At 45.7% G+C, this 26,005-nt stretch overlaps 1 protein-coding gene and 1 long non-coding RNA gene across 3 annotated transcripts in view; one reads left to right on the top strand and one right to left on the bottom strand.

Annotated features, from left to right (window-relative positions):
- The window catches only part of adamts9 (ADAM metallopeptidase with thrombospondin type 1 motif, 9), a 52,869-nt gene extending 38,528 nt beyond the window's left edge, over window positions 1-14,341 (bottom strand). Inside the window, exons 1-16 of the mRNA XM_076267508.1 lie at window positions 14,079-14,341; window positions 13,273-13,658; window positions 11,544-11,703; window positions 8,831-9,117; window positions 8,258-8,341; window positions 8,019-8,143; window positions 7,831-7,871; window positions 7,596-7,701; window positions 6,336-6,482; window positions 5,965-6,106; window positions 5,247-5,351; window positions 4,208-4,353; window positions 3,641-3,822; window positions 2,694-2,830; window positions 1,782-1,899; window positions 1,573-1,668 (exon numbers count right to left, since the gene is read on the bottom strand). Coding sequence (XP_076123623.1) covers window positions 1,573-1,668; window positions 1,782-1,899; window positions 2,694-2,830; window positions 3,641-3,822; window positions 4,208-4,353; window positions 5,247-5,351; window positions 5,965-6,106; window positions 6,336-6,482; window positions 7,596-7,701; window positions 7,831-7,871; window positions 8,019-8,143; window positions 8,258-8,341; window positions 8,831-9,117; window positions 11,544-11,703; window positions 13,273-13,658; window positions 14,079-14,181 — 2,365 coding nt within the window. The 5' untranslated portion in view covers window positions 14,182-14,341. The remainder of the gene's footprint in view (window positions 1-1,572; window positions 1,669-1,781; window positions 1,900-2,693; window positions 2,831-3,640; window positions 3,823-4,207; window positions 4,354-5,246; window positions 5,352-5,964; window positions 6,107-6,335; window positions 6,483-7,595; window positions 7,702-7,830; window positions 7,872-8,018; window positions 8,144-8,257; window positions 8,342-8,830; window positions 9,118-11,543; window positions 11,704-13,272; window positions 13,659-14,078) is intronic.
- Window positions 12,337-26,005, top strand: part of LOC143103717 (uncharacterized) — a 41,178-nt gene continuing 27,509 nt past the window's right edge. For both annotated transcript variants that reach the window (XR_012982940.1, XR_012982939.1), the window contains exon 1: window positions 12,337-12,426. This is a non-coding gene — a long non-coding RNA (uncharacterized LOC143103717). The remainder of the gene's footprint in view (window positions 12,427-26,005) is intronic.

The following is a 26,005-nucleotide window of genomic DNA, read 5'->3' as shown; positions in this document are numbered from 1 at the left end:
TATCTCCTCATCTCATACGACACAAAGCCGTGTCTCTTGGACCATGGGCCTGTCAGGAGTTTGGACAATTTTTGGTTTGTATGAAATGTTCTGGTCGATGAAACACTTTCATGCATTTTCATGTACAGTAAGGTCTGCCGGTAAAGTGGGGAAGATAAACTTAATTGGGGTAAAGAAATGCAGCATTCCTTGAAGAGTCTTGAGTCTTCCTGTGCAAGAGCCAGTCTACTGCACAAATTCACACTAATGCGATTATGTAGCTCATTTCCTGAGTTACTTTCTCCGCCATTTCACACGTCACAGTAATGTGGCTTAAGAGCCCAGCCCTTTCCCCACATGACCCCCTTACCCAGCCATTTCCCCTGGAGCCCTCCACACACACACACACACACACACACACACACACACACACACACACACACACACACACACACACACACACACACACACACACACACACACACACTTACACAATCCCTCAACCCTCCATGCACGCATGCACTCTCATTGAGACACACACACACACACACTGACATCCACCCACCCATCCACATAGACAGACACACACAACCACCCACCCATCCAGACTCTCTCTCTCTCTCTCTCTCTCTCTCTCTCTCTCTTACACACAGATACAAATATACACCCATCCATGCATGCATGCCCTCACATTCAGACACACACACACACACACACACACACACACATATCAACTCACTTACCCATCCGGACATGCATGTGCGCACACACTCAAACACACACATACACACACAGCTCTCTCTCCTGAGGCTGCCTGGCTCTATGGAGGTGGCTCACACAGAGGACACACTGATCTCGTCCAGGATGGGGTGGGGTACTCTGAGGCTGTGCTCTGGATCGCCTAGCATGTTAACATGCATGGAGGGTGAACTTCACACTTCAACAGGGGCCATTCACCACTACATCAACCCCCATCCACACTCTCTCTTCCTCCCTCTCTTCCTCCCTCCCTCCTTCTCTATTGCTCCTTCTCTCTCTCTTAGGGGCCATTCACCACTCTCACCTACTCTCTCTCTCCCTCTCTCTCTCTCTCTCTCTCTCCCTCTCTCTCTCTCTCTCTCTCTCTCTCTCTCTCTCTCTCTCTCTCCGTGTGGTTGAGGCAGTGCCACAGCAAGTCCAACAGCCGGCCTATCGTCGTTCAGGAGCAAATGCAGAAGTTCTCCAAATTAAAGGCCCACTTGTTTTCTCTGTGTTGTGGCCTTTGACCCCACACGTCCCTCTTCCCTCACGCCACCACGGCCGCTGCTCACACCATTAGCACCTCGAAATGTAAACAGCGCTCTGGGAAAACGTGACTGCAATACAAAATGGCCCCTGTTTGAGCCCCCTCAGGCAGGAAGTACGGCCCATTAGTCCTGCAGGGTTAGACCCTGATTCCCAAAGATCAGGACTTAAACCCGATATTCTCCACCTCACCCCACCGAAGGCACAAAGCACCTCAGATGCAGTTAGGCTGACTGCAGGGTCAAGGGCGCTAACACGGAGTGAGTGCCTTATGTGTTGAGGTGAAGGGGGCGTTTGATGTGGTCTTACCGAGGTAGTTGTCATCCTCTGGTTTCCCTGAGTAGCTGTGTTGTCGGACGTCAATGTTTGTAGCACCGCTGGGTATTCGAACGACCACGTTGTATCCTGAGATGAAACCACAAATAAAGAACGCACACTAGTTAGACCTACGGACTGCATCCCTCACGGTGGCGGTCTCTCACTCTCATTGTGACATGTCTCCAGGGCAGGACGCTCACCGTAATGCACGGTGTTGAACGTGCCCTGCATGGGCTTGCACGAGGAGTTGTCCCCTCCACACACACCACACTTGTCCCTCCTTGCCTTGGAGTTGAGCACGTGGTCACACCCGGCTTGCTGTCGAGCGGAAAGACAGAGCAGAACAGTAAGGGACCACCACATCAAAACACAAACCTCTCTCTCTCTCTCTCTCTATCTCTCTCTCTCCAGCTTACTATTCACTTATCTCCAATGGAAAACCTGTGAGTAAACATGTAAAAGTGAGTATGGAAAGTATGTTTTCTGAGCGAAAGACCCTGTGGTGCCATGCAGTACGGTACGGTGGTGGAGAACGATCCTGCCGTGGGACTCATCTCTCTCTCTCTCTCTCCACACATCCACTGAGAGACTGAAGTGCTTAGCGGGCGGCTCGGTGGAAATAACATTGTTACAGCTGGGATTGGCGTGTTTGTGTGAAGGAGTAAAAACAGCGTAACTTTATGTGCTTATAGAAGTCAGACCGGCGACACTGAGGTGCAGGCATGTACAGAGACACACGTGTGCACACACACACATACACATGCACACACTAGAGAGAGAAACACCACACACACACTTACACAGAGTGATATTTTAAGTGGACTACCAGACAGCATATGGCCAGAGGCTACCAAAGCATTTTTTAGACATTTCCTTCGGTGGTGTGACATTTTTCGCTTCCTGCTGCCTTGAAGTGTGAAGTACTCTCAAGGTAAGAGGGGACCCTACATTGACCTGCGAACGGCGGTGTGTAAGGTGAACCTTCCGACTTTAGAATGTACAAATATTTGAGAACGTGAAGAGAGGAAGGAGAGAGAGAAAAAAAAACTGAATCAAAGCAATGGTTCCTTCAGAGCTCTGACAAGAGGAAGTGCTCGGACACGGCTACTTACTCTGCAGAGGCCCTGTACGCAGATGTCGTTGGTGTCCGGCCCGCATGGGGTACCGTCAATGACCCGGTCCCTGAGCTGATAGTAGGCCGTGCTCCCAGCCACCCGGCAGAACAGCTTACACCGATCCTTCATGAGGACTAGACGAAAGAGACGGAAGAAAAAAAGTCTGAGCAGGACACATAGTCGGGATTATCTACCAAGATATTCCGTCAAGCAAACCGATGGTGTCTACAACACTAACTGCCATGAGCCTGCCAGAGTCTAGCCTGCCTGAATACTGTGCAATATGGGCTATGCTAACATACTGTACGTGACCATATAGGTCCATGAATTAGTGGTTTCCTAACAGATGTAACGTGTTTTCTAGCTGATAATATTTCCCATGGGGGAAACACATGTTCCCACTCTGTCTCATCTTCCTTATCACCAATTCCCACTTGCTGGTGGACATCCACAGATTTAAGAGCGAAAATACATGTATGCGGCCTCCCTCTAGAAAAAGAACTAAACATCATGAAAGAACGGTGTATACAATATATTACTAACGCAGTTGTAGCCAGCGTTTTCCCGCACTCAAAGGAAATATTTAGCTGCTTGCTCAAGTTCAAAGAGTGGAAGATACATTAAGTGATTATAACTGTAAATAACCCATATCACAGAGACATAGACAATATGGTTCTTTACGAGCCAGCTGGGCTTAATTAGGTTCCCTTCATCTCATTTCATCTGCATCCTTTTTATTTACCACCACTGTAAACATTTTAATGATAAGTCATTAAATGACGATGAGTATGGTTCATTAACCATTTAATAAAATGGATGTCGGAAAATTCAGGATATTCATTAGGAATTGCTGATCTGTTGGGTCTGTCTATGGGAGAACTTGGAACTTTGGGTCTTGGTGTTGTCAGTGTGAGGCATGTATAACTACGCAAGAGTTGTCTTACTTCCACTGTATTTTGGCACCCAGCGAACGTTTGGAGGTAGAAGGTTGATGTTGAAGTGCCTGCCATCGAACGTGGCGCACTGCTCCTCGCGGAAGTCCTTCTTCACCTTGGAGCAGGGCTCTGAGCTGCAGGAGCGGAACTTCATCCGCCGCCCCACGCAGTACTTCCCCCCACTCCTCGGCCTGCAGGGAGAAAACAACCAGAACCAACAGCCGTCAATCAACACCAGCACTTCCTCCAGTCCGAGAGCTTTCAGGCTGCCCTGTCTCTTCTCCCTCTGTGCCGCAAGGTCTGCAGCAAACACTCCTCGTCTGTCTTATGACTTTCAACAAGGCCGAGGTTTGCCCAGTCTAAAGGCTCACAGTGATATCACTACTATCTTATGCTCCAGCTGCCCTAAAGGATGTTCAAAGGGGGATTTTTAAGGGGGTGGAGGTGGTGGTCAGTGATGGCTCGTATGCCTGCGTGGAGGAAGGGTTTGATCTTGTGTTTGTCAAGGTACACTGAGAGCTCATCGCCCCAACCACAGTCCAGTTGATGTTGCCGGACTACAAAGGCGCCACTTACACGGGTCGGTTGCACTCCCGCAAGGCGATCTTGATCCCACCGCCGCAGGACCGAGAGCACGTTCCGAACGGGCTCCACGCACCCCAGGCGCCGTCCACTGGCGTGGCGTCGTGCTCTTTGGCGATGCACAGGCCATGCTTGCAGTGCTGCAGGGAACAAAAGGACAATTGAGACAAACAATTAGACACTCAAACAAAGTGCAGCACCTTAAAGCTGTGAGATGTTTTGTTGAGTAGGTGCTGGTGCAGGGATTTGAGGAAGCAAAGAAAACACAAGCATCCACGAATGAACAAATATGTGCCTTTTCCAAAGGAAATAAAACAAGATCTGGTTTGTGGGATGAGATGTGCTTCTTGTTAAGGAGGAGGGCTGGCTTTCTTTAACGACCCAGCGTCCACATTTAACAGCCTTCCTGATGTTCTGTGAGGACTGGTGTGGGCTTTTGTGCAGAAATACAAGGTGTAAACACACACGGGCACTCCCGCATGTGTTCAGTGGGATCCCCAAAAGCCCACTTCACTTCAACAAGCTTTCATGTCAGGTAAACACAGAGGAAGTGGAGGTTGGAAAAGTGGTTAATTAAAACATCTGTTTTACCAAACACGGGAAGCCGCGTGAAGCCACTTCCCACAGCCTTATCAGCACTCTAAGCAATCCAGCGCTTGCAGCAATAAATCTTGTCCTAAAACTTTCTACTTATTGGAGAAATAAGGAGTAGGTGGGGCTGCCTTTTATAGCACTTTCAGCACATGGGTATGCTCTAAGCTACTGATTATTTACTACACTTTTAATGTCGCTGTCTTCACATTGAATATATTATGTAAGATACGTTAATTTACTGCTTAAATGTACTGCTTAATTTACTACTTAAAAAATGGACAGATTATTTGTCAGGCTGTGGAGGTGGTGAGATAACATCAAGTTTGCACCCTGCTTTTGTACAAGCAAAAAAAAACTAATACAAAATAATATCACAAGACTATGTTTGTTTGTGTGCATGTAAGTGTTTTGCAAAATTCTTCTTGGTCTCCACACTTGCCTTGCCAGGGGAGCAGTCGGTCCCGTCTGCCCAGGGCATGTGGTGGGTGCGGCAGCCGCGCTGCGCTCCCTCCGGGCTGGTGCACCAAAGCCTGCGGCACTGGGTCTGGACAACATCCACACAACACACTGTTAGCTAGCCCCTCCGCACTCCATCCACACAACACACTGTTGGCTAGCCCCTCCGCACTCCATCCACACAACACACTGTTGGCTAGCCCCTCCGCACTCCATCCACACAACACACTGTTGGCTAGCCCCTCCGCACTCCATCCACACAACACACTGTTGGCTAGCCCCTCCGCACTCCATCCACACAACACACTGTTGGCTAGCCCCTCCGCACTCCTCGGGCCTCCTCCCATCCCAGCAAAACATCTCCGCTATGTATACCCAGCCATAACTCACGGGGTGCGCCTTCAAGCAAGCGCCTTGAACTCCAAAAGCATCCGAGGCTGCCAGAGGGAACTGAGGGGAACTCTGAGGAACCCTACAAGGGGCGCGAGCGGCTAAGAGCCTTATGTAAGTGCGGCTCGACTTGCTAAAACAGACATCACCCGCTCCAATGCCCTGTAGTCTTTTGTTTTTCTGCCGTGGGCAGAGCCATGAGTAATATGCAACTTAAGGCTTAAGTGCTATTTGGGGGGGCTCGGCTGTTTTGGACGGAGCAACATGAAAACACGTCAGGTTGATGCCTCCACGCGGCAGCTTTCTCTTACCATATATGGGCACACCTGTGTTCCTGGCCCAAATATCAATTCACATTGTTTATTGACATTGTATATCCGCCCAGGCAGCTGCTGAGACAGGCTGTATGGCCGAGATATTGGCTCGTCCAGTAGGCACTCTCCATACCCTGTGCTGGTATGAAACAATAAGACAACAGCTTTGAGAAAAGAAAACAACACAGACAAAAACACACATTACATGGAATACTCTGTGCAATCTAACAGACCGTAACGTAACCTAATAACCTGGAAGGCTACCTGACCAGATCAACACACTAGGACTGATTACTGTTACAGATGCTGTATTGTACGTAGGCTACAATGTTTTTTTCCTGTGAGAGAGGCGGAGAAGCGGTCCATACTCGAGGAACTCGGTGATGAATTTGCGGCTGCACTTGGACCACATCCAGGGGTTAGTGTAGTAGTTGAGCGTGGGCGCCATCACGTGCTGCTGGTTCTTCACTCCATCCTCCTTGCACTTGTTACTGTCGTCGTGGGGCATGTTGAACCTGTTACAAACACACTACACAGTGAACCCACAGACAAGGCCACAAAAAAGCTGCTTAGATCAGTTAATGGTTAAGGGACCTACATTTCTGTGATTAACGTTACTGAGTTAGAGAAACGGGGGGGGGGGGGGGGGGGGGATCAGCCTTTGGTCCTTGAGAGGAGTAAGGCACATGACAGTGCTAAGTGAGACTGACCATGGCTGCGGGGCAGCAGACTGTTTGCAGAGGGAGCCTGCAGCACTGAGTACAGTGTAGTACAGCACAGTCCCACAGTGTGAGCTACTCAACAAGCTAATCACCCGCTCGCAGTGATGTCACCTCCTGACGCCGATAGGCACGGAATTCAAAACCCCCCACTTTGTGCATGGTGGTGTGGAAGACAAAAAAAAAGAGAGAGAGAGGGGCATTCATTTAAAAGCACAGACGCCAGCTGACCCACTACTGTACAAGGCATTAACACTCTCAGCCGTTGTGGGTGTGATGTTGTGGGCGGCTTTTCTGCTTCTTTTTTTCTCGCTCTCCTTCCCCTTCTGACAAATCTGCCCGTGTATTTGGACTTGCAGGCATGATGAGGCGAGTGTGTGTGAGCGCTCGTAGCATTCCACTAGGGAAGTTTACCTCAGCTTCGAGTTCAGCCAGTTAACTCTGACAGCCTAATATGGCTGGCTGACTGTGGCCTCTCACATTAGAGTGTGGGGGGACTAGGACACAGTGGAGAATGAAGCAGACTAAGATGAAAAGATTTTGGAGATATTCTTATCCAGCAGACTACGTCGTTTTCCATTAAAGCTTTACTGAAGTCTGTACCCATTGTGAGCTCTTGTCTAGTAGGGTCTATACACACTATGCTGTTTGAAGAAGTGTTGTTTACAACAGATAACAATGTCTAATGTAAGAGAGAGAGAGAGAGAGAGAGAGAGAGAGAGAGATAAACAATGAACACCATTGTGTGGGAGAGAGTTAAAATAGAGGGAATGGCGGTGTGAGGGGAATCAAATTACTGAGAACATTTGAAGGCAGACAAATGTGAAAAAATGTGTAAGGAGAGAGAGAGTGTCAAGAGTTCAGTGTAGTGTAAGGTGATTTGATGGAGCCTGGGCTGTGAATACTTACACATGGCCTAGTTCATGGGCGATGGTGAAAGCGGTGCTAAGTCCATTATCCTCACTAATGCTGCAGCTTCTGTATGGGTCACAAACAGTGCCCAGCTCTGCAAGACCTGAAAAACCACCACCACCACCACCATCATCATCATCGTCATCATCATAAACATTCCCATCAGTAAAAACATCATTTTTGTATGATGCCAAAAAGACTTTTCTGGAAAGCTCTGACAAAACCAACATACCTAAGGTATCACATTTGTCACGTGCACGACAGATGTCTTGCCTGAAAGGGAAATGACATCATTGTGAAAAATACAGATGCACACTAACGGTGCAGACAGCTACAGCAAGTCCCTAAAATCAACAAATGAACTCGTAGACGTGCGCGTCTCATATCTCCAGCTTGGTGAAGGACAAGGAGGTGGCCTACCTAGTAATGAGGATTGCTGTGTCATGATGCGAGGGGTGGTTGTCGTCAGGGTGATTTTGACCCTGCTGCCATATGCAGAAGTTTTTTAAAGTGGTTTGTGCATTGAAAGACACCACGGGCCCGTCCTAAAGACACAACACCAACACATTTTTCACAGGCACAAGCTACATATGAATGTATAATTTCCCACACCAACACAGGTGTTAATACTGAATTACTAGTGAATAGTGGAGTCTTACCAGCTCATTGTTTATGATAACTAACTTCACAATGACGATATTAATCAGATTTCCAATGCTAGGATCCTTATATATGGAAGATACCTGTTGAAAAGATTTAGACAGATTATCATATGGTGTGACATATACAAACATTACTGCCTAATTGCAAAACTGATGCATTTTCCCCCCTTACATGAGCATTAATGTTCTGCTACAGACAGTTTAAAACAGTTTAATTGAGCAGGAATGGAGTAGAAGGGCTACTCCTTGTTGTTGAGATATTGGCTGCGGTACTTGATCCTGTCCTGAATGCAGCCAGGATTAAAATATAGGTCAGGTTTGCCCCCCTGCACGCAAAGGCACAAATACTTTGAGCATGCCACACATGTAATATACCTGCTGTTATTCTTTCCCATTCATCAAGACTGTCATACTGGTCCACCTCATGCTGCCCACAGTCCTGAGGGGTTTAAATTCCTGGCCTCTACCGTCCACCCCCCCACACACTACTCCCACCCACCACAATGTTGACAAATAATTAAATATCAAAGGGCCATCAAAAGAGCTTGTGGTCAACTGGCCAAAACGTACAATGGACATAAGGGTGAGAATATAGTGCTGGAGGTTGCTGCCGTGGTGTTCCACCATCTTGCTGTCTGCCACCACCATGACTTCTACAAAGCGCGGATAGGAGAGGAAGCGCTTTGATCTCCTGTGAGGTCCTGAGTCACTGCTGTCATTAGCCGCATGCTTGTTTTCGCTCAGAGGGAAGGCATCGCCGAAGAGTCCAGTGCTCAGGCTCTCCAGGTCAGCCTGCATGCCGGTGGGAGGCCTCTTCTTCGCCTGGTCTTTGTGTCGCCTGTGTCTCTTTTTGTGTCCTGGAAGACAGGCAGCAAGATGAGGACTCGAGACAGGCACAGAACGCTCCATTGGGAGTGACCTCAATCTGGTTTAACAGCTACCACAACCATAACCTTGACCATAAAACATAACATAAAGCTGCAATCATAACACAGACAAATCACAGTGAACTTGACAGGAACTCTCAGCACATTAATTGGCTTATTCACACTTTTTCCTAAAAAGTAATTTTCCTTTCTGCTTTGTCAGCTGAAGGACCTTGCAACTGGCCTTCAATCTGCTATGTGTTTTCTTCTTTTCCATGTTTCCTTTAGTAAGCTCAAGGAAGTTGCTGGTTAGGAGGTTCAGTTCCTACAGGGACTGTAAAAACGTACCAGCTCTGGGGGTGGCATGTGGGGGGTGGCATGGGGGGGTGGCATGGGGGGGGGGGGTGGTGGTGTTTGGGGAGTCAAGGATCAAATTAGCTTGACACTGCTACTATCCAAAAATGAAGCAATACCTCCATATCTCTGAAATGACTGCAACTACTTCAAGTGCATACTGGTCTGGTTTCTGTCTAATAGTGGGGACTTACATAAAAGAACACTTTAATTTTCCTGAATTACAAAAGCTCTCTTCATCCACCAATTGCAATGCAAAATTGTTTTTTAAAAAGGAATACAATCACATGATTGCAATAACAATGCAAGTTACTGTCCTGCTATAATATGGAGGTACAAAAGGTCATTCAGAAGAAGTCTCCCCGTCTTGAATAACTTTCTTATCCAGTGTATTTGTTGAGACTAAATATTTCTTCTACCTATCATAATATCAGAGGGATATCAAACTACACAAAGGCACCATTGAGGCCTATGAATACACTTTGATGTGTATGGCTGTCTTGCGCGCACACACACACACACACAAACACACGCTATCCTGCTCTCTCTCTCTCTCTTACACACACACACACCCAAACATATGCACACACACATGCACACCCACACTCACACACATACACACACACACACACACACAAACACACACACACACACACACACACATTATCCACATTTATTTTCATAGGAAAAACTCTCCAAATGTTTGCAATAGGCACCATGCCACTATAATGCCGTTTGCAGCATATCTTCATGGCATTCCTATCAGGCTTCCCCATCTAAGCAAAAGGAAGTCCAGAGTCAACAGCATTCTGCAGTAATGAACTGAGATCAGTGATATCAGGCAGCATTTCAAAACGCTTCTTTCCTGTGCAACAGCACTTGAGTTCCTCCTCTCCTCTGCCCTGACACTCATCTACTGAGGCGCTCGGTGGACCACCTCACCGAGAAGCCTCGCACATAGGACAGATGCATAACCTGGAGGAGCACACAAGACAGACACATAACCTAGAGGAGAGACTAGACAGCCTTATGCCTGGTCGGTGTGAGTGACCTTGCCCACAAACCAGCTGGCTTTGAGTCATACTGTAAATGGCCCTGATTTGAGCCTCGTCCAGCACATCTGGGCCAGATGCATCTTGGATTGATGATACATGGGCCAACGTTTGGATCAATGTTGCTGGGCAACCACAGAACTAGTTCCATGTGTTCTGATTTGATGATTATGAAAATGTGCCTACTGGTGATTAAAGCTCTCCAGAAAAAGATTGTTACCCAATAGCAATGGCAATGTGCCAGAATCTCAATAATCAGGAACATTGCTCAGCAAAACTGCTCAAAAGGTTGCCTCGTATATCATCAGGTTCAGAGTCTTGTTGCTGAATGGCATAAGGCAGCAATGCCATGTTCAGGGTTTTATGGTCATGGTATGGTTCAGCAGCAAATGAAACACACCCACCGAACTGATTTGAAGCAGACCAGTGGCTCTCGTTTATACATTGTTTGTTTGAGTGTTATACCTTTATATAGATGAAGAGTTCAGATGCAAAAGCCTCTAAATGCCACCACCATAAAAAATGAGATAACGATTGTGAGTGAATGCTCTCCACACATAGTATACATTAATCAAATAATTTAGCTTCAAAACTCATCAAATACAGTACCACTCTCTTCCTGATCTGAATTTGATTGATATGTAGTCAAAGATTGAAGATAGATCTGATTGATATGTAGTCAAAAACCTATCAAAAGCCTGATCAAGAATGCTCATTAAAAGAAAAGTGGTCAGGCGGATTTAGAGGGTTTTGCATTTGAACTCTTCAGATGGTCTCTTATTTACTTTCTGTTGCTACCCTGTTAACAATAATGTATGGTTAAGGTTAGGTTAAACCTAGCAGTTGGGTTTGGTTACATTTAAATCTGGTTAAAGTTATGTAATGGTTCAATGACAATTGAACAGACTGAACTTGAGTTTGAACAGAGAGTATCTATATTGTGTCTGCAGGGTATTATCCAAGTAAAGGCAGGTAAATTACAGTCATTACTGAAGTGAGTTTTTGCTTTACCTGAAGTCTCACATGCTTCCTCCTCCCTCCCAGCCTTCTTGGGGGTATCCTTTCTATAAACAATATGAGGTTTGTTGTGTTCTTCTTCATAATGTACACCATTGTAGCTATGAAGGGGCTCCACAAAATACTCCCCTTCTGGTGACCTGAAAGTGCCAAGCTTGGGAGAAAAACATGCAGGAAAGGATACTATTTCAGTTCACAGATGTAGCTTTGAAGTCAGGGCTAGATCTAAAAGGTAGAGTTAATAACATTTGTCACTGGAGGAGAAAAGGTTGTGTGTGGGCTTGTATACACTACTAAAACTGGCTGTGCCTCTGACGAAAAAAAGAAAATACATTTCAGACTACTGATTGTTATCAGAAAATTGTTTGCATTAACCTTTCTAATGATTTTAGTGTGTCTCACTGAGGCTGTTTGAAATAAATCTTTACAATCTATTGAACAAACACTAGTTACTAGAGTCTAGTATCTACACATTATTTTTAAATATATATTGCTGATAACTCACAGGAGGAGGAATGGTAATTCAGACATAATTTGGGGATAATGCTTAACTGTTCACCGCATGAAACAGTGTGTTAGTAATATGGATTTTAGCATTGAGAAACTGCTGTAAGAACACAAACACGAATTGGAATGCATTATCTTCATAGTTGCCAAACTACTTCCTGATGGAAATTCTTCAAATATGGAAATACGTACCGCCCTCCCGAAGACCAACCCACCCCAACTTTCAGCAGGTAAACAAGCTCATGCTGCGCAACAGGACTGTCCATCTGACAAACCGTTAACTATAGCGACATAACCAGGCTGAATTCTTATACACTGGAATCGGATCTGGTCTGGACTACTGCTATTCCTACCATTTTTGCGGTAAAAGGTGAGTGATATGCGCTTATTATTGTTGCAACATCTAAAACATGAAACAAATAGACAACAAACACCGAATTAAACCCAATAGGCATTCTCTGTAATGTTTCCATCTTTCAAATTCCGTCATTACTCTGTAGTCACTGAAAATCCAAAGAGCCCAAAAAAATCCAAAGCCAGTGCACATAAGGCAGGAAATATGGTATCTTGAAATATCTCAATAATCATATTGAGCAAGTGATATGCTCTGTACCATATAACATAGACACGTCATTTGTGGACAATCAGTCATGATAAATAATTGACATTTAAAAAGCAGCCTACGCCACTATTTAATTTTGTTTGTTCTAACTTCCTCATTGCGTATGGATTTACTAGATTACATTGTGCCTGCCAAAATTGGACATTAATGACGTCAACACGCCCGACGCTGAGGCACTGTGTGCGTAAGAGACGTCGTACCGCGCTAAATGAGTGTCCTTCCAAAATGAATCAGTACGTTTCTTTTAAAAAGTTGTGCATACAGATCTTCTGATGACAAAAAAACAGCAACAAAAAAAAAAATGTGTTGCAATGAACCCCATAAAGGAAAAGACATACAAAGTGACCTACTAGGTTTCATTAAAACAATGATGATTAAAAGGTACCAGGCTTTGCTATAATAACATTGTTATAATTATTGACGCATTCGAGTAATAACAATATGATTTTCTGGTAGGTAGAAAATGTTCCAACAATATTACATCACTGTCTGCGCCCAACTGGAAGGTCTACGTGCTGCAGAACTCCCTGTGCCTTTACGTTCATTAGCTTCATGATAGGCTATCAATTTGGAGATAGCCGTATCCAAACTCACCAAACCGGAGCAGAGGCTGATAACTGCGGTGTGCTCCGGGTCTGCATTCACATGTCCTCGGTAGAAGCAGTGCTGATAGTCTGTCTCCTCCTCCTCCCCCTCTTGTGAGAATTCCGTTAGGTTACCACTGTTTGGTAGTCCGAGTATCGTGACAGTGTAAAGTGGCGCAATAAATCCCGACTCAAGTGTGAGGTTGAGTTCATAATTCTGTCCAAAAGCAGAAATTCGATAATGGATGGTCGGTGAGGCCCACTGATCAACACTGTTATCCGCTGCTGAATCAATACTCCGCTTTTTCCGTTTGAAGTGTATACTTGTAGGTAGTCTGTCACCAGCTTCATCCACTCTTGTTGGAGTAAAAATCTCGTATGCACCGAGTGCGTTTGCTGAAGGTGGGAATTGTTATTACACCATTATTGCAAGGAAGACTTGAATAAGGTAACCTGAGTAGACTATAACTGACTATCCATAACAGTTTAAAGTAGTCTACCGGCGGCATACCTACTAGAGGAAAATGCACATGCATGGTGTTATTATGGTAACTAACTGTACAGGTTGTCAAATTATAAAAACAGGTTGTCGTTAAATTAGACCACGTGAATTAAGAAGCCAAATGTATAATCGCTGTCATTCAGAATGCTTACTCTTAAACTCAGTTGCTGATCATGTGCTCTGCTGATCCTGGAGAAAGTCATTCATTCTCAGCACCCGGTTACCGTGTAACCGGCAGTGAATTGAAGCATAAAAATCGCCACAAATAATTCAAGACTAACATATCTATATACACCTTCAATAAAATATCTTACCTTTTCTTGAGCTCAACAAATGTCTCCCTGTTGTTGATGCATCCACAATCAACAAGTCAGGGAGAACTGTAAGAAATCCTAAACCCCAGAAGAGCACATGCATGATTGTCCACGGTTAGACAGAAAGCAGCACGCCCGAATACACTCTCCGTCTCTGGCGTGCTACGGTCACTCGGGCTCTCCGCCGCTGGATTCCAACTGTCGAGAGTGCCTCCCTCATCCAAAGCGTCTACCTTCTACTTTTCTGATGTGAGTTCCGTGGTGATAACATGCGCTTGGTCGGAAAGTGCCCGCGGATCCCTTGGCGAACATGCATACTGTAAAAAGGTGGTCGATGTACGGACAACTGTGGTGGGCTTCCCTTACTCACACAGATCACTTAGCTGAAGAGCCTGGGCGGGATTACTAGTGAAGGCAGTGGAAGGTACATTACTCTGCCAAACACGCCTCTTACTTAGCCTAATAAAGCCACTCCTGTTGCATACTACAACATACTATTCTACAGCACATACTGTTTGGCCACTTGCCATCCAGCCAATCGCTTATCTCGTTTGCATGATCCAAACAAGCGAATGTATGGTTGACATTTTGTGTATTTGATGGCTTTGTAGTCGTAACTTAGTGACTGGATCAGTTGAACGGTTCCTGAAAACAATCAAAATATAACCCCTGGTGAGGCTGTACACGTTCAGCAATAGGATAACTGCGATTATATGCCACCACTATTTCTCCTCTGACCTAGAAACACTTCCAATGATTCGGCGCGCTCCTTGGTGACTCCTAGATTACGTACTCTGGAGATGTGCTACTGCGTCCTTAGAGAGACTTATGTAATTGCTGATTTCCCAGCCCATAATGACTTCCCTTTTCCCAAACTCTTGTGATTCAATGACTGAACAATTAAAATACAGGGGTCCAAATCTCTCCCACAGACGCGCGCGCACTCACGTAGAGAGTCAAGGGTGCGTTTCTGTGCGCAAAATCGTTAATGCAACGCACACGTTCTACCGTGCACACTTTTTAAACGGATGAGATTGCTTGCATAGGATCTTAGTGAAATCAGAGCTGATTTCCCTAACTGACGCCAAGTACGTTGTATCTACACGGAATACATGTCCTGGAAGTGGTGATCATGTCATGTTTAACTAGCCTATGCAGAGGACCAGAGGAAGACACCCGGTGAAGCATTTGGCCATGTTCGGCGCATTTACAAAAACTGAAAAATAAATAAAGTTGATTTTAATTTGCCTTTCTATGTGAAATCAGTGATATCATTCCTTTGGTTCAGCATATCCGAATGTAGTTTTGCAAGTGCCTATGTATTTTTGATGTAATAATCAATTATAAGTTGAACACCATGATGGCTGACAGCCTTTAATCTTGTTCTTGGCTGACCTGTTTTTGTTTTACTTCTTTATTAGCATAAAGGTACTTCTACTTTGTTCTACTGTTGAACTGTGTGTGTGTGTGTGTGTGTGTGTGTGTGTTAAGCGCTGTGCTGTTGCTTTTGAGTAAAGCCCCAGTGTATGCTGTAAAAGCAACATGACTTCTGTGGTCCTTTGCATCCAGGAGACCTTTCCAAATGACCCCCACTGCCCCCTTTACAATCCCCTTCTTCCCAGAACTCTCCATAAACTATGCACTTTACTTTACAGGGGTCACTGGGAAGTAGGACTCGGCTCTCTCCCCTAGATTATAAGATTATGGAATCTTCACCTCAGAATTAATACTGGATGACCAGTCAAACAAAAGGTTTTTCTTTTGTGACGCCTCATTCATGGTCTTCGCTGTGGACCTTGGAGCATGCGCATGGATCCAGTGGCTTGCAGCAGCGATGCTCTCAGTGACCCCTGCGTCCGTGTAAACTTCACCGCCCCTTTGATGGCCCCTGATAAGACCCAAGAAAGTTTGAATGAATACTGCGCTCCCGGATGGAGCAAATTAGGGAACACTCTGTGGTTTCAGTCCGACGGCTCGTTTCAGGGAAGACAGATGCATTTTGGGGCTTTTAGCAGTGACAGAGTGACATGACCTGATGATGTTATGAGCTGACAGCATGGTTGTACAGTGCAGAAGCGATACCTTGCAATTTCTCACATGTTTCATTCATGCATGAAGTCTAAAGTGTCATTCCTGTAACATGGCGTTGAAACGTCCCACTTAGGTTGCATGATGCTAATGTTGTAGATTTGAATAAAATGATGATCTTGTCAAAGGACAGGAGCAGCAACATATAGATAAGCATATTATGCTTATCTATATTTTCTTATGTATTAGTGCGTGCTCCAAAAGACATGTCTGAGAACATGCCGAGCTCATCATAGTGGCCACTGAAGTACATTCCAAGGGGGTTTGAACTCGGACCGTTATGTCTAGGGAGCAGTTTCAGGATTCTCCGCTGATTCTTGCTGCTTGGGCACAACAGGGCACATTTTTTCCCACACCAGTCCATGTGGCATGTAGGGGGCAAAAAATAGTCACCCACATAAAAAAAAAACACTAGATGATTTTACATGAAGCAGCGTCCCAAATCTCTGTGCTGATACTGTGGAACTGAAATCCAAGGTATATTTCTTTGCCTGTTACGAGACGTATTTTTTCTATTTCCTGTTGTAGAGCGAGAGTGATCCTCCTTAGCCTGAGGGAGGTGGTTGGCAGAGCTGGGGGAGGACTGGGAGGTGCAGAGTTGAAAGGCCAGTATGGAGCACGGCCGGGGCGATGGGGAATGAGGTGGTTCCTGTGAGAGGAAAAGTGGGGGTTTGATAAGTGAGGCTGTTCCCGAGGAAAAGCGTCCTCTGTGGTACGTGTGTGTGTGTGTCTGTGTGTGTTTGTGTGTGTGTGTGTGTTTGTGAGGCTGTTCCCAGGGAAAAGCGTCCTCTGTGGTACGTGTGTGTGTGTGTGTGTGTGTGTGTGTGTGTGTCTGTGTGTGTTTGTGTGTCTGTGTGTGTGTGTTTGTGAGGCTGTTTCCAGGGAAAAGCGTCCTCTGTGGTACGTGTGTCTGTGTGTGTGTGTTTGTGAGGCTGTTCCCGTGGAAAAGCGTCCTCTGTGGTACGTGTGTGTGTGTGTGTGTGTGTGTTTGTGAGGCTGTTCCCGAGGAAAAGCGTCCTCTGTGGTACGTGTGTGTGTGTGTGTTTGTGTGTGTCTGTGTGTGTTTGTGTGTCTGTGTGTGTGTGTGTTTGTGAGGCTGTTCCCGTGGAAAAGCGTCCTCTGTGGTACTTTTGTCCTGTGCTGCTGCTGCTGCAGGAGGGCACTGCGGCGCTTAATTGGGGGAAAACATTCCAACTCTTTGTAAAGAGCTTTCTCTCTGTGTGTGTGTGTGTGTGTGCGTATGTGCATCTCACACATTATGGAAGTAGACGTGTGCATATTGGGTTTTCCTCTGCGTGTACACACACACACCCTTAAAACAAATGTGTTTAAAACACCACAAACTGTGTTGTCCCTATCTGGACATAGAGATGTGTTACAAAACAACACAAGTTGTGTTATTTTCAACACATTTGGTGTAAGTGTCCACAGTACAACAAGCAACATACAGTACAGTCATACAGATCCATGAATTCTACTCTTTTGAAATGGAGAAGCCAAACCTTATTATTTTTTTGTTGTTTTTGAGACTACAATCTGTAAAAAAGACATTTGCATGATCTCCTGTCAAAAGACATCAGTATATTGACATTCATATTTTTGTCATGTGAAATACTTAAGGTTGTAGCACTCGTGAAGAACTCAGACTCTTGAATCACAACATTTCCTTTTTTTTTGTTGTGGTTCTGGTTGAGAGTTTGCAGACAGAAAAACAGTTGTTTGGACTGTCACCAAGTGGTACTGCAGCTGCAAGAAGGATTGTATCCAAAAACTCAATCAAGAAATTCTGCTCTTCAATGGAATGGCAACAACACACTTACGCCAAAGCAGGGCTCCATTTGGTTGGATGCACTGTGGTTACACTTATGTCGGGGCAGCTTGACTGTTTTGTGCGTGCCATGCCCCCTTGCTCGTTAAGTGAGGCTTTAAACATACATCCCCAATTCCTGAAACCTTTCAGGGATTCCACGAAATCCTGTGTTTATGTGTCCAGCCTACCAAGTCAGGTTGCTTTGAGTCATTTGTCTCCCTTTGGGGGATTCTGGGGGCATGTATTCTTTCATAATATCATTATATACACATACTGCACAGGGGAAGGGTGGGGTTGTTAGCGAGTGGGGTCTGGTGGTTGGGGCACGTGAGAGACTGTCCTGGTCATGTATAGGCGGACGGGGGGGGGGGGTCTGGGAGAAAGGGAGACAGACACGCAAGGCCCACACTGACTGGGATGAAAGCTGACAGATGGCTTGAAAGGCGAACCAGTGATATCAACGCCGCCGCCTCGCATAACCTTGTAGCGAGCTGGAGCTGGGGCCGGGGCTAGAGCCGGGGCTGCCCTATTCACTTGTCATCCCGGCTCCACTCCGCACAAAAGGACAAGCCGATGACCTAATCACTTTCAGCTGGGAGAGAAATTGGAGAGATAACCCGTCGCCCCTGACGGGCTCGAGCCAGTGTATTGATACGAAGCAGCTGGGAAGGAAAGTTAGGGGGACACTGAAGATACCAGGGAGAAGCGGGGGTGGGGGGGGTTGCGTTGTCTGCCAAGCGCAAGAGGGATTTAGTAGAGGAACAGATTTCATTTTACATTCCTGATGTTAACTCCGCTTATGGCAGAAAGAGGTAAAGACAGTAAAGCCTGTTGCACTGCAGTCATTCAGCTTTGGTGCGTGTGTAGGACTCAAGTCCTGTGCAGCTTTGGGACTCAAGTCCTGTGCAGCTTTGGTGCGTATGTAGGACTCAACTCCTGTGCAGCTTTGGTGCGAGTGTAGGACTCAAGTCCTGTGCAGTTATGGTGTGTGTGTAGGACTCAAGTCCTGTGTAGTGTGCGGTGTGCAGTGCAAAAGTGATCAGAGCATTGGCTTCACACAGCGAGCCCAGTGTGTTCAACATTGTCCTATCAGACCATCACTAGAGAACCTTTGTCTCACTCAATTTACTACAGCTATTCATGTTGTTGGGAGAGCAAAGGGGAAGTGCCCCCCCCCCATCCCCAAACTGCAATGAGAAATCTGGATTCACTGACCAGTTTCAATGGGAATGATTTTCTCCTGGACATCAGAGGAGAGCAGAAAATATGCTTGAGTTTCAGGGGGTAAAAAAAGAAAAGTCAAAATGCAGAGAGAGAGAGGGAGAGAGAGATGGAGAGAGAGGGAGAGAGATGGAGAGAGAGAGATGGAGAGAGAGAGAGATGAAGAGAGGGAGAGACAGGGTGGTGCGATAGCGGGTAAATTTGTTTTCCCCCTGTTCCAGATGCCTAGGCCTGCCCCTTTGTCGTATTATATATAGTTTAGTGTTCTGGGTCACAAGCTCCATTCTCTGGCTGTCATGGTGCGGAGAATAGGCTGGCCTCATTCCCGCTGGCACGGCCACTGTGCGCGGGGCCGACGGTGACTTCCAGGCCCACAGCAGATGACAGGCTCACAGCAGTGTGCACGGGGCCCCTGCAGCAAGAAAAGAGAAACACTGCTCCAGAAATTACTCTGCCGCTCCCACCAAAACTGTGGGCAATCAGGGACGGAGAGGAGGGGGCAAAGGTGGGGGGGCGGGGGGGTAGAGCGAGATAGGGGGTAGAGCATGAACAGAGAGACGAGAGAAGGGGACAGGAACAGAGAAAAAGATGAAAAGAGGAGAGAAAGAATGAGCGAGAGAGAAAGAGAGAGCATTAGCATATATGAAGTATTCTGTCACTAGGAAGCACCCACTTGCAAGTTAAAAAAAAGAAAAAAAAGGAATAGCCATCCTAAGCGCCGTGCAGTGGTCAAAGATTGTCAAACTCAGAAATCATAGCACTGTAACAGAGTTCAATAGAGTCATCTGGAAAGTTGCCACTGACTAACAGTAATCCTTTAGTGACCAGTGCAATAAGCAGAGCATTCCTCGCCTAATCTGTGTTTGCTCAATTGGATATGGTAAAGTGCCCACAAAGAGCTATCTTTTTAGGAGCAGATTTTGTGAATTTGATATGGATTGATAATCTTATTAAAGTATTAACGGTGCAGGATGACTGGCACCAAGTGCCTCTGCTGACAGGCTGAGAGCGTAAAGTAACACATGTCACAATTGCTCATGAAAAGCTACTAAGCTCTCAATATCTGAACTTGAATATGGATTTATACTTAAAAACTTAATATCTGCTGCCACAATATGCAACTTTCTATGGTTGCATAGTATAGAAGAGATATTCCATATGTAAAAAATGTATGAAATTATGTCCATAGTTATATGACCATTACTCTTTAACATTGTAGATGCTAAACCATCGTAACCCTTCTTGTTGTGCATCTCAGTAGATGAAGCAGCTTTCAGCAGAGTACCAGTACGTGCTGTTCACTCTGCTCAAGGAGATGAGACGCCATTCTGGGTGTAAGTGAACCATCTGGTGAGGATTGATCCAAATTATGCTGAAAGCAATCTGATCATCTGATTTTGCAACATTACAAATGTCAAGATTATGACAGGGCAAAGCTAAACGAAGACACTGCTGCAAATTGACCTGAAACAAAATGGAGCTAAACCTCGTTCATCTTTTTCCTAAAGTTGTTAGCAGCCGTATTATCTCTGTTGCCTTTCAAATGAAAGTGCATTCCAATATAATGCCATCTACCGTGTGATTGGTTGTTCAAATATACAAGATTGACAACCTCCTTTATTGCTTGTTTCCAGAATCCTGCAATCCTTGGGAAAAACTATGATGAGTAGACACAGTCTTTAGCTATAGTCAGGGTAGATTTCTTGGTGTTACCAAAAGGAAATTTGACTGAAGGGAATTTCTGGGGGGGTCACTGCAGGATGAGTCTGGGAGGAGACCGTTGGTGCACTGCACTATGCAAAACTCATCCCACATACTGTATGCACGCATGGGGAATCCTGACCGCCATCTCGTGGGACCATGCAATTGTTGAGAAGAACCCCTTTAAAACCTTTATTTCAAGATTTGTTTAGATATTGGCCTGGGGCACTCGCAGATCACTTTTGATCTGCGAGTGAAGGGGCACAGCCAGCAGTGAAATTAGACTTAAACTGGTACATTAAACTCTTACTGAATTCTTTCAGACGTTCAGCAGCCACACACTAAAGTCTTGTCTTGCTCAATTTCAAGGAAATGCATGTCTGTGTCATTTGCCATTGGTTGTGTACAAAGTGGTGCCAAGCATTCTCCTCTGTCTGTCATTGTATAAAGCCCGCCCCATGCCAGATAAGCAGTTGTGATTGGTTCCTGGGTTTTTGGTGATCTGAAAATGGGCTTGAGTGGGAGTGTTGCCAGACAGATCGGCCTGAGCCAACTCAAGCGTGCTATAAGATTTGTCTGGTCTCTAGGTTACTCAAACCTGGGCAGGTTTTAAAGGGCAGCCGTGGCCTACTGGTTAGCACTTCGGACTTGTAACCGGAGGGTTGCCGGTTCGAACCCCGACCAGTAGGTACGGCTGAAGTGCCCTTGAGCAAGGCACCTAAACCCTCACTGCTCCCCGAGCGCCGCTGTTGTTGCAGGCAGCTCACTGTGCTGGGATTAGTGTGTGCTTCACCTCACTGTGTGCTGAGTGTGATTAATTGATTGGATAAATTGGGAAATGTACAGACCAAATTTACCTCACTGGATCAAAAGAGTATATATACTTATATATAATTACTTAAACGTGCTATATACTCAAATGTACTATAAGATTCGTCTGATCTCCAGGTTACTCAAACGTGCTATAAGATTCCAGGCTACTCAAAACGTACTCAAACGTGCTATAAGATTCCTCTGGTCTCCAGGTTATTCAAACGTGCTATAAGATTCGTCTGGTCTTCAGGTTACTCAAACGTGCTATATACTCAAACGTGCTATAAGATTTGACTGTTCTCCAGGTTACTCAAACGTGCTATATACTCAAACGTGCTATAAGATTCCAGGCTACTCAAAACGTACTCAAACGTGCTATAAGATTCCTCTGGTCTCCAGGGGCCTCATGTACAAAGACTTGCGTGGATTTCATACTAAAACATTGCGTACGTGCAAACCTGAAAAGTAGAGTACGCACCAAAAAATCCTGATGTATCAAACCATGCGTAAGCAAGATTTCACGCACATTCTCTTTGTACATCGCAATCATCTTGAAATAGAGCGCACATGCACGAGCCCAAAACTCCACCCTGTCTCCACCCTCAATTACCGCAATTTTAATATGCTAATTAGTATAAATAGGCCTGCAGTAGTGCTCTCTACTGGCGAAAGACGGGAAAATGGAGAAAGCAAGAAAAAAGCGTAATTTCACTGAGTGCGAGATTGAGGTGTTGCTGTCGGAGGTAGAGGCCAGAAAAAACATTTTATTTGGTTCTCTGTCCGCTGGAATAAGCAGCAAAAGAAAAAGAATGGAGTGGGAGAGTGTGACCGAGGCGGTGAATGTTGTGGGGTCGGAAAACCGCACCATTGCCGACATAAAAAAGAAATGGTCGGATGTGAAGGTGGATGTAAAGAAAAAAGTTGCAGTCCACCGACAAAGCGTGGGTAAGACGGGCGGTGGAGCCGGGGTGGGGGAGCTCGTACCATTTGAGCAGAGAGTGGCAGCTGTGGTTGGGGATACGGTTCTCTTTGGTGTGGTCCCGCCTGCTGAGGGAGATTCCGACGTGACCCAGGAACGCAACGAAGGTAAACTAATTTTCATTCATTTGCAGAACTTTCTCATCCCTAGCCTACTAGGGCCTAGCCTGTATTTCCCTCTGTATGTTGTAATGAACAGCCGCTCATACGCACACATTGTTAATATGTTGTGTTTGAAGATCATTGTGTCGATTTACACCCCCTTCATTTAAAAGAAACACTTTGGCTTATTTCCCATAATGTGATTTTAATATGATTATATATATTATTTTCTCTCAGACAGCCCAGCATTCAGTGGCACCCACTCCACGCCACACCGAACAACTCCACAGGCTGAGCCGGACCCTCCTGTCCAGCCAGGCGTCTCCGGTGTTACTTCTAGTGGTTCCCATCCCCCTGCTGCTGCGGTCCACTCGCTGTGTTGGAGTCACAGGGGGAAATCGTTAGAGGCATTGCTGACATCAACAGCCACCTCAAACAGATTACTGACGCACTCGTTGACATCAGTAACTCATTAAAAGAATTGGTCAAAAAAGAATTTGTCTCCGTTTACCTTTTTATATTCTGGCCACTAACTGCTGTCGGGTTCGAATGGCATCTTGGTCGGGCTGCACATTAATTGGTCCTGGGTCTATGTCGTCTGGTGGGTTCACTACCTCGCGCAGTGGCACGCCGTGCCTGTGCGCAACATTATGCAGGACTCCACAAGCTAATACAATGCGGCACACTTTCTCAGGCCGATACAGCAGTATCCCCCCGCTGCGGTCAAGGCAGCGCCACCGGCCTTTCAGCTGCCCAATAGCTCGTTCCACAACTGACCGAGTGAGGGAATGGAGAGTGTTGTATCTCTCCTCTCGGTCAGTCTGTGGGTTGGTGAGGGGGGTTAACAGCCACGTCTTTAAAGCGTAACCGCTGTCTCCTAATGAGCATTTGGAACAATTAGATCATAGGCTACCCAAAATTTCTAGATGTCCTCATAATTTCCCTTTAAGTGTTTGAAATTGCTTACCAATTAGCCACCCATCACGCACCCTGCCAGCCTCCAACCTATTCCCAACCATGCTGTTTCTCAGGATGTATGAATCATGGGTTGACCCAGGTCACCTTGCCACTACATTCGTAAGGCGCATTTGGGCATCACAGATTATTTGCACGTTTAAAGAATGGAAATGTTTTCTATTAACGTAAGCGAATTCCCCGTCAGATGGCGCCTTTATAGCAATGTGTGTGCAGTCGATCGCTCCGATTACATTGGGGAAACCGGCAATCGCTGCAAATTGCGCTTTGATGTTTGCCTGATCAACTGCATCGTATGGGAACCCTATATACCTGGCTGACATGCGGATAATGCCGTTCAAAACAGCCGGCATGGTGCGGCTCAGGGACGATTGACTCATTCCTGACCGGTCGCTCAGTTCCCTCTGGAATACTCCTGTTGCCAGAAAACCAAGGGTGGTCAGGACTTGTATTGGAACTGGCAATGCGTGGCTTCTCGCCGTCTCTCTCTCCAAAAGCGGGCCCAACTCAGCACAGAGTTCCAAGAGGATAGCTCTTGGTAATCTGAATCGGCTGATAAGCCAGTCATCATCATGGGCCAAAAAATCATGATAATCAAGAAACACCCGTTCCCTTCTAATGCGACCATTAGCAACATCCTCTAACAAGGCCAAAACTGCCATCATCAACCTATCGATTATTGCCACATTTTGCGCACGCTTTTATATCGTCACTTATGTGGATGCATGCTGGGGATAGGTTGTTCCCATACGCCTGTGGTGTCAGTGATATGTACATAATTTGATATCGACAGACTGGTTGATTGATTTTAAATAATGGCTTTTGCGTGTAATGCGACTGACTCGTGAACCAATACTTATTTGCAATTTCAATACATCGCCACTAAGTGTCGACAACGGACAAAACCCCACTAGAAGTGTGCGTACGCCAGACATGAAGTTTGCGTGGAGGACCGCACATTCTCACGTTCAAGTCAGTCTTCGTACATCCGGACGTGAGCGTGGGAAGTGGCGTACGCAGCATTTTTGTGCGTACGCAAGCTTTGTACATGAGGCCCCTGGTTACTCAAACGTGCTATATACTCAAACGTACTATATACTCGAACGTGCTATATACTCGAACGTGCTATAAGATTTGGTCTCCAGGTTACTCAAATGTGCTATATACTCAAACGTGCTATATACTCGAACGTGATACTTAAACGTGCTATAAGATTCATCTGGTCTCCAGGTTACTTGTTTTCAAACACACTTTTACTTACACACTCATCTTGAATGACCCCTATGGCATACATTTCCATGCTCAGATGTGCACTTTTGTTATGTGTGTGTGTGTATGTGTGTGTGTGTGTGTGTGCTCAAGATTCAAAACACATTTATTGTGACATTACACTTGTTTATTGAGAGTAACATTCTTGAATCCCATGAAGTGAGGGAGATCATTCAGTATACTGAGGAAGAGAAGAGAAGATCATGAAAGATCAGAAACACTTCAAATACTCATTGTCTAAACAGAAGTGTGATTGAAGTGCTTGCCTAATGATAGACTCAGTATGAAATATGGAGTTATTTCACCCTTTTTTAAAAGTTCTGTCCAATTAAACACTCAACAGCAATGACATCACCACCATAAGTTCAAAAGTTTTTTATCTGCTACAATGAGAACAAATGTAGGTGTAATCGTGAGTTTCAACAAATAATTGTCTCATCTCTGCCGAACTGCTATGTTGATGATGCATGAGATGGGGTGAGGATGGGGATGGGTAATTGGTTGTCATAAATTTGAACGAGATCAGTGTAGGGTAAATCTGCGAAAAAGCCTCACATTCTGCAGAATCTTCTCTCTCTCTCCCCCCCCCCACTCTCTCTTCTCCCATGCGTCTGTGGCCTTGCATGGTCCGCTGACCTGAAGTTCACTGTACTGATTTCTGCATGCTTTGCATTGCATAAGCCTAAATCACATCTGACATTATTGCTGTAAAAAAAACAAAAAACAAATGTGCACTTCTTAAACAAAATGAAAAATGGCTTTTTTTCTCTCTAGTTGACTGCTGCTCAGAGTTTCTTCGCACGGGTTCATGGATGAAGAGGGGCCCACAGGCCTCAATCTCAATCTCAATCTGTCCACAGTGGAGTTCCTCAATTACGTGATTACGCTCATGAACATTAGCCCCATGCACCGATGCCCACAACCACCCACTAACGTAACGCAGGACACTTAGTGTTCTCCGTCACATCCA

Source organism: Alosa pseudoharengus, unplaced genomic scaffold (assembly GCF_046254945.1).
Source record: "Alosa pseudoharengus isolate Yale_2024_CS ecotype anadromous, Long Island Sound unplaced genomic scaffold, YU_APseudo_1.1 YU_APseudo_1.1_scf_5, whole genome shotgun sequence".
NCBI lineage: Eukaryota > Metazoa > Chordata > Actinopteri > Clupeiformes > Clupeidae > Alosa > Alosa pseudoharengus.
This window is presented reverse-complemented; position numbering and strand designations above follow the sequence as displayed.